The sequence below is a fragment of the Phoca vitulina genome, unplaced genomic scaffold (genome assembly GCF_004348235.1).
Source record: "Phoca vitulina isolate PV1807 unplaced genomic scaffold, GSC_HSeal_1.0 scaffold13, whole genome shotgun sequence".
NCBI lineage: Eukaryota > Metazoa > Chordata > Mammalia > Carnivora > Phocidae > Phoca > Phoca vitulina.
Genome location: NW_022589716.1, coordinates 6857793 through 6875149, shown reverse-complemented (window position 1 = coordinate 6875149; position 17357 = coordinate 6857793). Strand labels below are relative to the sequence as shown.

Here is a 17357-nt window from a genome sequence, read left to right as displayed (position 1 = left end):
AGGCTTGCCCTCAGAGGCGGGGATGAGCCTGCCTGGGCTGGGGGGTAGGATGACTGCGGGGATAGAGCTGTCAACCCAGGGGACAGGGGATGGAGCCTCCTCAGAGCCTCTGGATTAGGCTTGCAGGAGGGACTGGCATTTATTGAGCGCCTACTGTGTGCCCAGGTCTGCTCTGGGCACTGTTCCCACCACCTCACCTGGTCCCCGGCTCCCAGGTGGGTCCGGAGAGAGGATCCGCTGGACAGGAGGGGCCCCCCTGCCGCGAGGAGGGCCTGTGTCCTGCCTCCCAAGGGTTAGGATGCAGATCCCCCCCGCAAGACCCCCTCCGGGCCAAGGGCTGGGAACAGGGGAGGGAGGCGGAAAGTATCCCGCGCCCAGAAGGCGACGTCGGGGCTCACCAGGGCCGCCGGCGCCCGGAATGGGCCGGAGTGTCCGCGTGGCCCCTGGACGTGGGCCCGGCCCGGAGGCTGGGAGGGGCGTCCGCTCCCCCTCCCTGGCCTCGCTCTCCTCCCCTCCGCTCCCTCCTCCGGGCGGGGTTCCCGGAACAGGCCGCCAAGGGCGGGGCGAGGAAGCGGTGGCCGCAGGGGTCGCTGCGGCTGCGGCGGCACCTCAACCCGTGCCGCTTCTGTCCGTCTGTCCTTGTGTCAGTCCGCCGCCCAGCCATGGCTGTGTGGGTCCCCGCGCCACGGATCCTGCTGCTGGTGCTGCTGCTCCCCCCGCCTCCAGGTGGTGAGCCTCGCGGGGTGGGGGCAGTGCGTCCCGGGCAGGGACAGTGTGTCTGGGAGGGGGGCAGCCACGTTCGTGCGTCCCTGGAGTGAGCCCAGGCAGCACCATCCCCAGTGTCCCCTACCCCCAGTAACCCCAAGGCAGCCAGCCAACCCCCAGGACTGACCTGACCTCAGTCAGCACCCCTGTGTCTGAACAGACTCTGGGAAGTTGCCACCATTGTTGTGCCCCGGGTAATGGTGGTAGTGGTGGGGTCTGTGCTCCCTTAGATGTTCCACGGGATCGGGTCCCCAGGGGCTGGGGTAGGAGTCCCTGCCTGGCCTTAGCCTAGGGTGGTGGCAGGAGGGAGGCCTGGCCCCTCTATCAGAGGCCTTCCCTTCGGCCCTATTTACTGGCTGGACTCCCCCACCCCCTGCTCCCATGGCCCTTGTGTTCCTGGGGACGCCTGAGGCTGGCCTCCTGGGTTGGAGGAAACACCACTGTGTGTGTTGATGGTAGACTGATGATTCACCGAGGAGGCGGCCAGGCTGGGGGCCATTTCAGGGTAGGAATTGGAACAGCCCCTTGCCCAGCCAGAGGAAGCCGAGCAATCCCACTGGGGTGAGTGGCTTTCTCGAGGAAAAGGGCTTTATTTCCTGGGGGGCTGAGATGAATCCGGGGACCTGGGGTGGGAAAGTAAGAAGGTGGAGCCCCGGTCCCTGGTCCAGTGAGATCTGGCAAGCCTTGTCCAGCGTGTCTGGGGCCCAGAAGAGCATTTCTGTCGTGGGCTCTTGGCCCAAACAGTGCAAGGGGTGTATGTCTTCAGCCCCAGCTTAGAGGCTGGGCTGTGGCCGTAGAGGCCGAAAGGACCCTGCTGGAGGTGGGTCACCTGAGTTACCCGGGAGCGCGGGCCACGCTGACCACACCTGCTGTCAGGTGGACAGCTGGCTGGGGGGAGCCTGGGAGTGGTCAGGTCCTCTGCGCCTGCAGCTTTGCCCAGAGCAGGGTTCTGCCCGAACCTGCCAAGACCGGAGCACCCCGCCCCCGTCCCCCATCCCCTTCCTAGTTATCTCTTCTCAAGGAGGTCACTCAGTGCCTCTGTCTTTGGGACTCGCTCTGTATGTGATACACTGACCAGGCGGAGTCTCCAGACATGGCACGCTGCCCTGGGGCTCTGGCCAGTCTGGGTCCCCCGGGTCCAGGTGCTGGGCCAGGACTGTTTCCAGGAGACATAGCCATACATCAGGGTTTGTCATCAGACCTGTCTCCAGGCTACCATAGCCATCTGGGCCTTGCTGGACTGGGTGTTCTATTCGGGGTCTGTCCAGGCACAATCTGGGACTGCCCCCCTCCTGCTGGTGGGCACTAGATCTCTGCTAATGTAGCTTAAGGATGCATGGGAACATTTGGCTGTAGCTTCTTCCTGGAAGTTTGCAGGCCTTGTGGTCTCCCAAAGCCCTGGGTCATTTCCCACACTTGTCAGCCAGGTCCTCTCAGTATGACCTGGAATACTGGGAGCTCTGTCCTTACCCCAGCCTGTGGGAAAGTCCTTGGATCCCTACTCTGGCTGAGAGCCTTGTGATGGTTCTGGGGCTTAAAGTGGTGCCACTGCGTCGGAGCCCTGGCCACCAATTGCATAAACGTTTCCTAGGCACCTGCTGCAGGCCCAGCCCAGGGCTAAGTGCTTCACGGACATTTGTGGTGGGTATGGCCGTGGCCGACGGTGAGCCTGCCGTGAGGGCGTGGGCTGTGAGCGCCAGGGCCCTGGAGTCCAGGGTCTAGCAGAGGCACTGAGTGGTGAGGAGAGGGAGTAAGGATTGAGAATAGGTTGGTCCAGTGCCTGGGCCCCAGCAGCTGGTTGGGGGCGTTACTGTTCAGCTCTGACTGCTGGGCTTGGGCAGCTTCTAGAGGAGGGGGACTGGAGTAAGGCCGTGAAAGATGAATAGATTTGAAGACAGGGAACGGGAAACAGGCAAGAATATGGGCCGAGTGTGGATAGAGCTGGAAAGTTGGGGTGACCATCAAAGCCCTTTGCAGTCCAGAGCCTGCTTTGTGGACCCTGGACTTGATCCTGAGGCAGTGGAGACCAGGGATGGTCCGCGAGCGGGAAGTGGCCCCTCCAAACTCCCACTTAGGAAGGTCAGTCTTCATCAGAAGGCAAGTGGCTGGTGGAGGAGAGAGGGAGCCCGGTTAGGTGCCTCTGCTGTGGGACAGGGGGGAGGGCAAGGCAGTGCTAAGGGAGGGGCTACGTGGGCTGGGACATGGCTGAGATCTGGCGTGAGGCCTGGCCCTATGGCCACCGATTAACAAGTGTGCTTTTCCGCTCCAGCCCACAGTGAAGTATGTGTGGCTTCCCGTGGACGCAAATTCTTCCCCGAGTCCTGTCCTGATTTCTGCTGTGGCAACTGTTACAACCAATACTGCTGCTCTGATGAGCTGAAGAAATTTGTGGGCAGCGAGGGAAGCTGTGCCGGGCCTGAGGCCAGGTGGGTGCACAGTGGTCGCAGGGTGGGAGGCCTGAGCCCGCCCCCCAGCAGGAGTGTGCCTGAAAGAGAAATAGCCCTGCCCCTCTGGCCTCGCAGCCCCCTCAAGATGCTAGAGCACTGGACCAGGGATGGGGGTAAGGGATGGGAGCTCCTGTTCTGGGCTTGCTCAGTTAGTCCCTTGCCCCTCTCTCCCCAACCCTCAAGGGCTCCAGCTTACCTGGCTCACTCAGTCTTGGGCTGAGCAGTTTTCTCAGGGCTGGTGGCCTCAGCTGGCCCTGTGGCTCACCCCTGGGTATGTACCTGGACCAGCAAGATGCACACCTTGGTGTGAGTGTACCCTGTAGCATACGCATGCACCTGGCAGGGGATTGTATGTGATTTGTGTAGGTATCATCTTGTGGGCCCTGGGGCGCACATCGCACTCTGCACCATGCCTGGGTCCTCTTGGTGTGGCCAGTGGATTTGCATTCCATCTAGGTTTAGACCGTTTCATGGGCTGGAAGCAAGGTCTCCCTTTGCCACGTCTGTGTTTCTTTTGTGTTTGGTCATAGGGATAGAGAGGGTGGAGGTGGTCCAACTTCTCAGCTCATGGCAGGTGATCATCACTGGTCTGGGCAAGCCCAACCCAGCCCGTACCATCTTATGTATTTAATCTCACGTGACCTTTCCATTTGCCTCTCACCCCATAAGCAACCAGTCTGTATGTCCTTTTCATTGTTTATGTGATTGATTGATTGATTGATTTTTAAGTTAAAGTTTGTTTTTTTTTAAACTCTACACCCAACATAGGGCTCAAACTCATGACCCCAAGATCAAGAGCTGCATGGTCTACCGACTGAGCTACTTTGTGTTTTGAAGTCTACATTGTTTTGTGGATACAATGAACTCCCTTACTTTTTTGCATTCAGCACAGTGTTTTTTATTTGTAAGACCCATTCATATTGCATGGTGTACAGCTGGGCTGTGCCCACCCTGTGGTGTCATTCTCTGTGGTGTGAGTCCTAAGCTTGCTATCATAGATAATTGCTGTGGGCATCTTCCTATACTTCCTTTCTCTTTTTGTGGAACCATGTGAGAATTTCTTGGACGTGTACATGGGAGCAAATTGCCAGGTCAGTGAGATGTATGTAGTTACTAAGGACTTCCAAGGTGTTCTTGGGAATGGCAGCACCAGGCTGCATACCTGCCAGCCATACCTAAGGATTCCTCATGGATCATATTCCACCCTTTCACTGGAAGTGAACACCTTTTGGTGTCCTTATATTTTTACATGTGTCTTTAAAAAAAAATCCATTCCAGTAATTTTTTTTTAATACAGCATTTCATTTAAATTTAATGTAATTATTGGCATTCTGAGATTATATTTGCCATCTTATTTTGTGGTTTTTTTTGGTCTCTCCTATTCTGTATTTCTTTTTTTTTCACTTACCGTATTGTTTTGGTTTGTTCTTACTCCATTATTTTTTCTTCTACTGTTTACTTCTTTTACCTTCTGTATTCCTTTATTCCTTTTTCTTGCCTCATTGCACTGGCTGGGACTTCCATTGCAATGTTGAATAGAAGTGGTGAGAGCAGAGCTCCCTGTCTGGGTCTCAATTTTAGGGAGAAAACATATAGGATTAGGTATGATGCTAGCTGTAGATTTTTCATTGGTGCCCTTTATCAGATTGAGGAAGTTTCCTTCTATTTCTAGTTTGCTTGGACTTTTAGTCATAAAGGGATCTTGAGTTTTGTCAAATAGTTTCCCTGCCCCTGTACTTTTTCTAGGTAATCTTTTTGACGGTACTGTAAACAGTATAGTTTAAAATTCTCATTATTTATTGATATAAAGGTAATACATTTTTATAAATTGACCTTGTATCCAGAGACTTTACTAAATTTATGTATCAGTTTGAGTGATTTTAATCGAAACTTCTTAAGAATTTTCTATAAAAGTAGTCACATCATGTGTAATTAATGTTTTATTTCTTCCATTCCAATTCTTGTACTTTTAATTAATTTTTCTTGCTTTATTGCACTGGCTAGGATCTCCAGTACAGTGTTGATTGGAAGTGATGATAGGTAGCATTCTTGTCTCAGGGGAAGGCTTTCATCATTTCTGATTAAAAGTAATGTTTGCTGTAGTTTTTTTGTTTTTAAAGACACCTTATTAGACTAAGGAAGGTTTCTGCTAATCTGATAGTGATACTAAGAACTCTCTTTTTACAAATCCTTGGTGCCTTTTAAAGATTTATTTATTTATTTGAGAGAGAGAGAGAGAGAGTGCACGAGTGGGGAGAGAGGCAGAGGGAGAGGTAAAGAGAGAATCTCAAGCAGACTCCCTGCTGAGTGTAGAGCCTGACTCGGGGCTTGATCTCACGACCCCAAGATCATGACCTGAGCCAAAATCAAGAGTTGGGCACTTGACTGACTGAGCCACCCAGGAGCCCCTCCTTGGTGCCTTTTAAAAGAAACATATTTCTGGGGCTCCTGGCTGGCTTAGAGGAGCCTGCGACTCTTGATCTCAGGGTCATGAGTTCAAGCCCCATGTTGGGGATCGAGATTACTTAAATAAATAAAAATTTAAATGGAACATATTTCTTTTGGGTAAATATCTAGGAGTAAATTTGCTGATTCATTGGCTGCATGTGTTCAGCTTTGGCAGGTACTCACAGTTTTCTAGCATTGTTGTACCATTTACGCTCTTACCAGCCATGTATGAGTGTTCCAGTTTGCTGTGCCTTCTCTCAAAACTTGGCATTGTAAGTCAATTTTTAAAAATGGAGGTATAATTACATATAGTAAAATGCACAGGTCTTAATGTTTCAGCTTAATGAGTTTTAGTAAATGTATACTTCTCACATATAATACCTTAGGCAGGATCTAGATCATTTCTATTTCCCAGAAGGTTTTAATTTTAGTAATTTTGCTGAATGTGTAGTAATACCTCATTGTGTTGTTTTCTTTTAAGTGTTTTGAAATTTATTGAGATTCATTTTATGACCCAGCATATACTATACCTTGGTAAATGTTTCATATGAACTTGAAAAATGGTATATTCTGCAGTTGTTGGGTGTAGTGCTTTAGAAGTGTCAGTTAGGTCAAGTTGGTTGATAATGTGTTTAGATCTTTTCCGTCTTTATTGGTTTTGTCTGCTTGTTTTATCGATTACTGAGAGACCACAGATATGTTTATTCTTCTTTTAGTTCTGTCAATATTTGCTTCATGAATTCTGATGCTTTGTTATTAGGTGCATATGTATTTAAGATTGGTTTGACTTTCTGATGAAGTGTTCAATTTATCATGTGTAATGTCCCTCTTTATTTCTTGTAATACTATTGTAAACCTCAAAGACCATATTTTAATTGTTTTTGACAGTGAATATTTATTTATATTTATCCATATATTTATATTCTCTGCTGCTTCTTATTGCTTCCTACATCTTTAAGCCTCAACTGAGATCGTGTTCCTTCTACCTCTCATGCAGGTATGCTGGTGTCAAATTTTCTCCATTTTTGTTTCTCTGAAAATGTCTTTAATTTCACCTTCCCTCTTAAAGGATATTTTTCCCAGTTACAGATTTCCAGGTTGGCAGCTGTCAACTTCTTTCAACACTTTAAAGCTTTCATTCCATTGTCATTTCTTTTTTATTTATATATTTTTTTAGTAATCTCTACACCCAACGTGGGGCTCGAATTTATGACCTTGAGATGCTTTTCTGACTGAGCCAGCCAGGCGTCCCATTCCATTCCATTGTCTTCTGATTTCTGTCCTTTCTGTTGAGAAACCAGTTGACAGTTTAATTATTTCTCCTTTGCAAGCAACATGTTTTTTTCTGAGTGCTTTTTTTTTTAAACTTTTTATTTTTTTAAGATTTTATTTATTTATTTATCTGAGAGAGAGAGCAAGTGAGCGAGCATGCATGCGCGCATGCTCGCGTGCAAGCCAGGGGAGGGGCAGAGAGAGAGAGAGAGAGAATCTCAAGCAGACTCCTCATCGAGTGGGGAGCCTGATGTGGGGCTCGATCCCACAACTCTGAGATTATGACCTAAACTGAAATCAAGAGTCGGATGCTCAACTGACTGAGCCACCAAGGCTCCCCCTCTGACTACTTTTAAGATTTTTCTTTGTATTTGGTTTTCAGCAGTTTTGCTGTGATGTGCCTAGGTGGCTTTGTGCTGTTTGGGGTTCACAGTACTTCTTGAATTGATGTTTTTTCCTCAGTTTTGAAAAATTGGCAGCTGTTATCTCTTTAAAGATTGCTTCTGCTCCATTTTCTCACTCTTTACCTTTTAGGACTCTAATTACACATATATAAGACCTCTTGTAAACCTCTTGTATTTCGTATTTCACCCACCATCTTCTGTCTTTATATTTACTGTCTTTTTGTGTCTCTGAGCTTCAGTCTACATGTATTGGACCTATCCTCCAGTTTATGAATTATATCTTCAGCTGTCTCTAATGAATTATGAATTTGTAGTATTGCTTTTTAGTTCTAGAATTTTTGTTTCTTCTTTTATATTTCATGTTCTCCTCAACTGCTCAATTTTTTTTCTTTCATCTCCTTGAACTGTGTATGTGGTGGTGTTTAATGTCAGTGGCTTCAATATTTGAAGCCCCGTGGTATTTCTGGGGTCATTTGCCTCTGTTGTTCGTATTCATGTTGTCTTGTGTCCTAGTGTTTCTGAAAAATTTTGATGGTGTGCCGAACATTACATTTACAAAATTGATTGTCGAAATTTGGAGCCCAGGACTTCTTCCAGGGAGGATTTGTGTTGCTTTTGCCAGGGACACAGCATTCTTAAGATCATCTTGGTCTGGGATGCCTGGGTGGCTCAGTCAGTTAAGCGTCTGCCTTCAGCTCAGGTCATGATCCCAGGGTCCTGGGATCGAGTCCCACGTCAGGCTCCTTGCTCAGTGGGAAGCCTGCTTCTCCCTCTGCCTACCACTCCCCTGCTTGTGCTCTCTCTCTGACAAATACATAAAATCTTAAAAAAAAAACAAACAAAACCCCCCCCCCCAAAACATCTTGGCCTAACTGCAGAGATTGAGAGGATTAGAAGCTAAACTGTCTACTCACTTCCTCCCTTCTTAGGGTGCAGATTTTGAAGTCTCATCCCAAGTGAGTGGGAATCATCAGGGCCTCCCCACCTGGTGGGCTCTGGGTCTAATCTCTGTCACCCGAGACTTTCAGAGAACAGGCCCTCAGATGCCATGCTTACTTCCATGGAGCTTTCTTTCCAGCCTTCCACACACCAGTGTGGTATCCTTTGCTCTGTTATTGCTCACCAAAGGCTACACACTGATTTTTTTTTTTTTTTTTAAGTTTCGTTTATTTAGGGGCGCCTGGGTGGCTCAGTCGTTAAGCGTCTGCCTTCAGCTCAGGTCATGATCCCAGCGTCCTGGGATCGAGCCCCACATCGGGCTCTCTGCTCCGCGGGAAGCCTGCTTCTCCTTCTTCCACTCCCCCTGCTTGTGTTCCCTCTCTCGCTGTGTCTCTCTCTGTCAAATAAATAAATAAAATCTTTAAAAAAAAAAAAAAAAAAAAAGTTTCGTTTATTTAAGTAATCTCAACACCCAACGTGGGGCTCGAACCCATGACCCCAAGATCAAGAGTGGCATGCTTTTCCAACTGAGCCAGCTAGATGCCCCTGCACACTGGTTTTTAAAAACTATTTTCTCCTCAGCTTCACCTTTCCTTCAAATTTAGGATATAGTTGTTCCTAATGCTTTTTAATTTTATTTTGTTTTACATTTAATTTTGGAAATTTTCAATATATACAAAAGCAGAGAGAATAATATAATAACTCTACATACCCATCACCTGCTTCCATAGTTACCAACACTCTGACACTATTATTTTATACACCTCCCACCACTTTTTTTTCTGATTATTTTAAAACAAAACAAAAATTAAAACATCATAAAAATTTCTCCCAACGGCTCCTGGATGGCTCAGTCATCAGTTGAGCGTCCAACTCTGGATTTTGCTCAGGTGATGATGTCAGGGTCCTGGGATTAAGCCCTAGTTGGGCTCTGTGCTCAGTGTGTGTGTGTGTGTGTGGGCGGTCTGCTTGAGATTCTCTCTCCCTCTGCCCCTTCCTCTGATCTCCCTCTCTCTCAAATAAATAAATAAACCTTTAAAAAAATGTCTCCTTAAATGTTAGTTTTCATCCGTACAAATGAGTCCTTTGTAAAGAAATATAACCACTCTTTCAATAACACATTTGGTACAATTAACAGTAATTCATTAATAATTTTCAATGCCAGTCTGTCTTTAGTTGCCTCCACTTGTTCCAAAGTGCCTTTTCATGGGTGGTTTGTTCAAATCAGAATCCAAAGAAGGTTATTATTGTTATTTTTTTAAATCAAAGTATAGTTGACATACAGTATTCTGTTAGTTTCAGGTATACATCATAGTGATTCAGTATTTTTATATGTTACAAAATGATCCCCATGGTAAGTGTAGTCACTGTCTGTCACCGTACAAACTTATTACAATATTATTGCCTATGTTCCCTGTGCTGTACGTACATCCTGTGGCTTATTTATTTTATGACTGCAAGTTTGTGCTTCTTAATCCCCTTCACCTCTTTCACCCGCCCCACCCCCAACTTGTCCTCCCTCTGTAACCACCACTTTGTTTCCTGTATTGATGAGGCTCTTTCTGTTTTGGTTTGTTGTTTGTTAAATTCCACATAGAAGTGAAATCATACGGTATTTGTCGTTCTCTGTCTTATTTCAGTTAGCATAATACCCTTTAGGTCTATCCATGTTGTCGCAAATGGCAAGATTTCATTCTTCTTTTTGTGGCTGAGTAATATTCCAGTGTGTGTGTGTGTGTGTGTGTGTGTGTGTGTGTGTATGTGTGCGCGCCTCACATCTTCATTATCCACTAATCTACCAATCAACACCTAGATTGCTTCCACATCCTGACTATTATAAATAACTCTGCAGTGAACATAGGGGTGCACATATCTTTTCGAATAGGTGTTTTCGTTTTCTGCAGATAAATACCGAGAAGTAGAATTGCTTGTATACGGATTATATGGTATGCCTATTTTTAACTTGTTGGGGGAACCTCCATACTGTTTCCCACAGTGGCTGCACCAGTTTGCATTCCTACTAACAGTGCACGAGGGCTCCCCTTTCTCCACATGCTCCCCAGTACGTGTTAAATATTGTGTCTTTTTGATACTAGCCAATGAAGCTATTACTTTTATTTTATTTTTATTTTTTAAAGATTTATCTATTTTTTTTAAAGATTTATTTATTTATTTGAGAGAGAAAGACCGAGACAGAGAGAGCATGAGAGGGAGGAGGGTGAGAGGGAGAAGCAGACTCCCCGCCGAGCGGGGAGCCCTATGCGGGACTCGATCCCCGGACTCCAGGATCATGACCTGAGCCGAAGGCAGTCGCCCAACCAACTGAGCCACCCAGGTGCCCAAAGATTTATCTATTTTAGAGTGAGAGAGAGAGGGCAGTGGGGAGGGGCAGAGGGAAAGGGAGAGAGAATCTCAAGCAGACCCCACAGCGAGTGCGGAGCCTACGTGGGGCTTGATCCCACGACCCTGAGATCACAAACTGAGCCGAAACCAAGAGTGAGACACTCAACCAACTGTGCCACCCACGCGCCCCTGAAGTTATTACTTTTTAAAAAAATTTTAATTTTTTTAATTTATTTTTTTTAAGATTTTATTTATTTGACAGAGAGAGGGAGAGCACAAGCAGAGGGAGGGGCAGTGGGAGAGGGAGAAGCAGACTCCCTGCTGAGCATGGAGACCAATGTGGGGCTTGATCCCAGGACCCTGGGATCATGACCTGAGCCGAAGGCAGACGCTTAACTGACTGAGCCACCCAGGCGCCCCTGAAGTTACTACTTTTAAAATCTCTGTTGTACCTGTAGTTATTTCCCCTTTTTTATTATGCATTTTTTTCTTTTTCTGTCTTCTCCTTGATGAGTCTTCCCAGAGGGCCTACCAACTTTGAGTTTTTAAATCTTTTGTATTATTTTTTGTGGCTGTTGTTCTCTTATTTTTGTGTTTCCCTTTATTAATCCCTTCCTTATTTGGGGGATTTGCTCTATTACTTTTTCCCCACCTTCTTGAGTTTAACATCTTACATTTATTCTTTCTTTCTTTCTTTATTATTTATTTATTTTTAAGGATTTTATTTATTTATTCATGAGAGACAGAGGCAGAGGGAGAGGGAGAAGCAGGCTCCCTGCTGAACAAGGAGCGCAACACGGGACTTGATACCAGGACCCTAGGATCAAAACCTGAGCCAAAGGTAGACGCTTACCTGACTGAGCCACCTAGATGTCCTAACATCTTACTTCTAAAGATAAATAAATTTCTGGGGCAGCTGGGTGGCTCAGTTGGTTGAGCATCTGACTCTTGATTTCAATTCAGCTCATGGTCTCAGGGTCATGAGATAGAGCCCCAGGTCAGGCTCTGTGCTCTGTGGGGAGTCTGCTTGAGATTCTTTCCCTCTCCCTCTCCCTTTGCCCCTCCTCCCACCTACACACTGTCTCTCTTTCTGAAATAAATAAATGAATCTTTTTTAAAAAAGATAATTAATTTCCATCTAAGAACTGCGTTAGCTGTGTTTCATGAATTTTAACCTGTAGTATTTTTGTTATCCAGTTTTACTAATTTCTTAATTTCTTCTTTTTTTTTTTTTTACTTGGCACAATTTTATTTATTTTTTCTTCCAAATTTTTGTTTAAATTCTACTTAGTTAACATATAATGTATTATTGGTTTCAGGAGTAGAATTTAGTGATTCATCACTTATATACAACACCCAGTGCTCATCATAACAAGTGCACTCCTTAATGCCCATCACCCACTTAGCCCATCCCCCACCCACCTCCCTCCATTAACCCTCAGTTTGTTGTCTATAGTTAAGAGTCTTTTATGGTTTGCCTCCCCCTCTCTCCTTCTCTTTTTCTTTTCCCTCCCCATATATTCATCTGTTTTGTTTCCTAAATTCCTCATATGAGTGAAATCATATGGTTTTTGTCTTTCTCTGACTGACTTATTTCACTTAGCATAATACACTCTAGCTCCATCCACATCATTGCAAATGGCAAGATTTCGTTCTTTTTGATGGCTGAGTAATATTCCGTTGTATGGATACACCACATCTTTTTATTTTAAGATTTTATTGTTTTTATGTTTTTATTTGTTTGAGAGAGTGTGTGTGTGCGTGCACACGTGTGGGGGAGGGGCAGAGAGAGAGAGAGAGAAGCAGAGTCCCCGCTGAGCAGGAAGCCTGACCTGGGGCTTGATCCCAGGACTCTGAGATCATGACCTGAGCTGAAAGCAGATGCTTAACCGACTGAGCCCCCCCACCCCCGCCAGGTGCCCTGATATACCACATTGTTTTTATCCATTCATCAGTCAGTGGGCGCTTGGGCTCTTTCCATAATTTGGCTATTGTTGATAATGCTGCTATAAACATCGTGCCCCTTTGAATCTGTATTTTTGTATTACATGTTTCTTAATTTACTTTATATTTTCTTATTAATGCACAGTTTTGTCGCTGTTTTTCTTTTTTGGTACCATGTTAGTTTCTCAAGGTATGAGTTGTGTTTAGCATTTCTTTTTTCACTTTGTGGCTCGGTGGTCTTTCTCTGCTGATTTCTAACTTCATCCCACTGTGGTTAGAGAAGATAACTTTGTATGATACCAATCTTTTCAAATCGATTGAGCCTCGTTTGTGGCCTTACATGTAGTCTATACTGGAGAATGTTCCAGGTACGCTTGAGAGGAGTGTTCAGCACTGTAGCCTGAGATCCTGTGTGTGTGATAGTCATCCTCGGGAGGCCATCGGGGCTCCTCTGTGGCCCGCGCAGGATCGGCTCTTGTGCATTTTGTGTGTGTGCTAAGGTAATGTTTGTTCCTGGTGTGCTGGGTGGGGCTTGGATGTGTTAATCATGAAGTTTCCTCTTTTCAGTGTGTCCGCTGACACAGAGCCACTGGAGCAGCTGGGCTCGGCGCTGAGGTTTCGTTCCAGCTTGGACAGCGACCCGATGTCAGGGTAAATAAAACCTGCAGGCTGGGCACATCTTCCTGGTGGAGGTGACAAGGGGCTCAGTGGGCTAGAGTGAGGGCTGTGGGCACTGGGATGCCACAGAGTCATTATAGTGGGGCCCCAGAGGAGCTGACCACCAGGTCCCTGATCCTGATGTTGGAAAGTTGAGTCCTCATCATTGTGCTGGGGATAGGGGGACTGTGGTTGACAGTTGAAAGGCCAAGGGTAGGGGGTCCCTGTTGACCTAGGTGATGGACGGGGTGGGCACTGGTGACTGATGGGGAACAAGTGACAGTGATGGAGGTGATGGTGGTGACAGCGATGGTATGATGGTGACAGTGACAGGGCGATGGTGACAGGGATGGGGTGATGGTGGTGACAGGGATAGGATGATAGTGGTGATGGTGGTGGGTGATGGTGGTGATGGGGATGGGATGATGGTCATGGTGGTGATGGGCGATGCTGACGATGATGGCAGGGTGATGGTGGTCACAGCGATGCAGTGATGCTGGTGATGGTGACAGAGCGATGGTGATAGTGATAGGACAATGGTGGTGACAGTGATGGGGTGACAGTGGTAATGATGGTGGGGTGACAGTGGCAATGGTGACCATGATGGCAGGGCGATGGTGGCGACAGTGACGGGGCGATGGCGGTGCTCGTGCTTGGTGATGAGGTCATGGTGGTGTGGTAAAGATGCTGGGATAACTGATATGCCCAGTCCCTGTGTCAGGGCTTGTGAGTCGTGGTTGCTGTATCAGGGCCCTTCTGTCAAGGGGCCGGGGAACAGCGCAGTCCCCCAATCCTCGGTTCCCTTGGCCAGGTTCCTGCTGTGTGTTCTTGCCACCGTGACGAGGTGCTGTGACGTACCCTTCATGTGGGTGGAGTAAGCATGCAGCCACTCATGTATTTTCCTGGTGGGGTCTGTTCCATGTGCTGCGTGCCCCTGCCCCGGTGGATCTAGAAGCCCCTTTCAGGAGAAGATCTGCCCAGGCCTGGTTGCCCCTTTGGAGGAGGACACTGGGGGCTCCGGACCTGTGCGGGGGGTCCAGGTGCTTGCCCTGTGAGCCTGGGTGGGTGTGGGGTCTCACTGGCCACAGTGGGATCAGGACAGGGCTTCTGGGAGTGGGGAGGTGTCACAGAGGTACAGCCCGTGGTCCCTCCTCAGTGCCCAAGGCCCGGCCTCTGCTCTCCGCTCTGCTGGCTGATCCTGCACCCTTGGCTGATGGGAGACTGACACCTTGACTCGCCCCTCCCTCCACACGCGGGGACTGCCCTTTGCTGAGTCCCAGAACTGTGGGCTTTCTGACGGCCCCACAGGACATCCTGCTGTCCAGCCGGTGTGGGCCTGGGGCAGCGTCCTGAGGACAGTGAAGTGTTCTGGGCAGTGCTGGTCTGAGTGGCGTTCAGGAAGAAGACCATTCTGGCTGCTCCACAGAGGCTGAGGCAGGGAGGGGGTGGCAGCCATGGCTTCCCAGTCCCAGGTGTTGGGAGGCCAGAGGGAGACCGGGCTTGGTGGGGGGAGGTGAGGCCAGAGACTGTCATTCAGCAGCTGCCTGCTAGGGAGTGGCCAGGGGGGTGGCGGGGGGCCTGGCCTCTGCTCTGTTGACGGGGCCAGAGGTCTAGCCCTGTGAGAGGATGTGGGACCAGGAGTGGGTGTGGGGTGAAGGGCTCAGGTTGGGTGGCAGGAGTGTGTTGAGGACTGAATCTGAGGTCAGCAACATTTGAGGAAGGGCCTCGGGAGATGCTGAGAGGGAAGGTTCAGAGAAGCGGAAGGAAAGAGGAAGATGCTTGGGCTGTGGGGTATTGAGAAATGTGGATGCCACACCACAGAGGCCACGGCACCCTTGGCAGGAGCCGTTCAGGGCAGCGGATTGAAGAGTGAGTTGGAAACGTGTAGGGTGAAGTGAGTGTGGACAGCTTCAGGGAGAGATTTGGCTGCGAACCAGTGAGGGGGAAGACAGGAGTTGGAGGAGGAGGAGTCAGGATGAAGAAGGGCTTCTTGGATGCTGGTGGAGACTTGAGCTGAGAGAGGGGACAGAGGGGACATTGCAGAACAAGGTCCCCGCGGGGCATAGGAGGAGAGGCCGCTGGGACTGGTGGCAGCAGAGAGGTAACTGGGGTGAGCCCAGGAGCACCTGTCCCTCTGTGAGCTGTGCACACAGAACCGGGTCTGGTGGGTGGTGTGCACACTCCTGCGCGTGGCCCCGCCCTGCTGTCCTGCCCGCCGGGACGCGCAGGTGACCGCAGTCATGCTGCCCGACTTTGCGCCTGCGCCTGCCTCTCACCAGAGCCCTGTGTCTCGCACGGCACCTGCCTTATGCAGGTTTAGGGCTTAGGAAGCAGGCAGAAGGGCAGGGTCAGCAGCGACACTTCTGTGAATGCCCTCAGATGGGCATCTGTGTGCTGCCCCCTCGGCCAAGGGCCCTGTTTACCCACTGGAGTGTTGGCTCCTTGGTGGGGTCCAGCCCCTGCTGCTCAGGCCGTGCCTGGGAGCTCCAGAGAAGCCTCAGTGGGGGAAAAAACCCCCACGTCTCCCTCTGTGGGTGACTCCTTGGGTTCTCCAAGAATGAGGCACCAGGTCAGAGTGCAGGGACCCAGAGGAGGCCACCTCTGCCTGTCACAGCCTGGATGGGTTGTGTCTTCCCTTGACATGGGCCCTCTGCTCCCCAGAGTGTGGCCATGTTACCTGTGGGCCTGCAGTTGGCCCAAGTCTTCTGCTGCCTGCTCCCCAACTTTGGCAGGTGAACCCCATCCTGCTCTGTTGAATGGTCAGTGCATTGCCAGCGTCATGGTCAAAGTGCTGTTGTCGCTGCTCCGGAGAGGGTCTTTCCCCAGTCCACACACTGGGGGTCTTTGGCCTTCTGGAACCACCCAATTCAGCCCTACACACTCCCTGCTTGGGCTGATTCTGCCTTTTTTTTTTTTTTTTTAAAGATTTTATTTATTTATTTGACAAAGAGCGAGTTAGCGAGAGCAGGAACACAAGTGGGGGGAGTGGGAGAGGGAGAAGCAGGCTTCCCGCTGAGCAGGGAGCCCGATGCGGGGCTCGATCCCAGGACCCTGAGATCATGACCTGAGCCAAAGGCAGACACTTAACGACTGAACCACCCAGGCGCCCCTAAAATTTGTCTTATTTTAAGTTTAATTCTCTGGTGAGACAAATCCTAGATTCTTTTTTTTTTTTTATTGTCAACTATAATATATATACAGAGAGGTACACATAGATACACAGTTTTTTTTTTTAAGATTTTTTTTTTAATTTTTAAGTAATTGCTACACCCACTGTGGGGGTCAGACTCGTGACCCCGAGATCAAGAGTCACAAGCTCTACTGACTGAGCCAGCCGGGTGTCCCAGATACATACAGTTTAACAAGTAAATTATAAATCAAATTCCTGGTGATCCCAAGAGCTATGGGAGCCATAGTAGGCTTTGGAGCAGGGGTGACATGATCAGACCTGGCAGGTTGGCCAAGGGCCCTTGAAGAGGCATCTACATCATGCTGGCGAGGCAGGCTGATGGCTTGGAGCATGTGCTGGTGGGAGAGGGGGAGCTGAGGGGACTCGTGTGTCATTCCGAGGGCCCCAGGGGCTGCTGCTGGTGGACCTAGGTCACTGAAGGTGCCCATCAAGGAGGACAGCTGGAACAGGGCTGGCGGGCTGAGCAAGAGTGTGGCTTGGGCACTCAGACAGGGCACCTCAGATCCCAAGGCAGCGTCTGGGCAGGAGGGTGGATAGGCATGGTGAGAGGCCAGGGCTGGGCAGGCGAGGCTGGCGAGGCAACTCCGGGAGGACCGCCTGACCACCTCGGCTTCCCTCCCTGCTCCCGGCCCTCTGGAGCAGCGGGGCCTTGCTGTGTCTTTAAGGGCTCTGTGTTGCTCTTCCTGTCACTGACGTCAGGGCGAGGGGCGGGCCAAGATTTGCCTTCCCTTTCCTCGAAAGGGGAGGGGATCGGAACTGAGTGGCCCATGATGGAAAAAGGGGACGTCCAGGGCTGCTGGAAGCCGGAGAGTGAAGGTGGAGGCTAACATGGGGTGAGCTTGGGCGCCATACTGTGTGTGTGTGTGTGTGTGTGTCTGACGGCGGAGGCTGATAAGGGGTGAGCTTGGGCGCCATACTGTGTGTGTGTGTGTGTGTGTGTGTGTGTGT

The 17357-nt window shown here is 49.1% G+C and overlaps 1 protein-coding gene across 2 annotated transcripts in view; it reads left to right on the top strand.

Moving 5' to 3' along the window:
- The first annotated feature begins 546 nt into the window (after window positions 1-546).
- Window positions 547-17357, top strand: part of SHISA5 (shisa family member 5) — a 20018-nt gene continuing 3207 nt past the window's right edge. Inside the window, exons 1-3 of one of the 2 annotated variants that reach the window (XM_032412674.1) lie at window positions 547-726; window positions 3035-3191; window positions 13130-13213. In XM_032412674.1, coding sequence (XP_032268565.1) covers window positions 663-726; window positions 3035-3191; window positions 13130-13213 — 305 coding nt within the window. In that variant the 5' untranslated portion in view covers window positions 547-662. Of the gene's footprint in view, window positions 730-3034; window positions 3192-13129; window positions 13214-17357 lie in introns of both variants that reach the window. The other variant, XM_032412673.1, reaches the window with a different exon arrangement.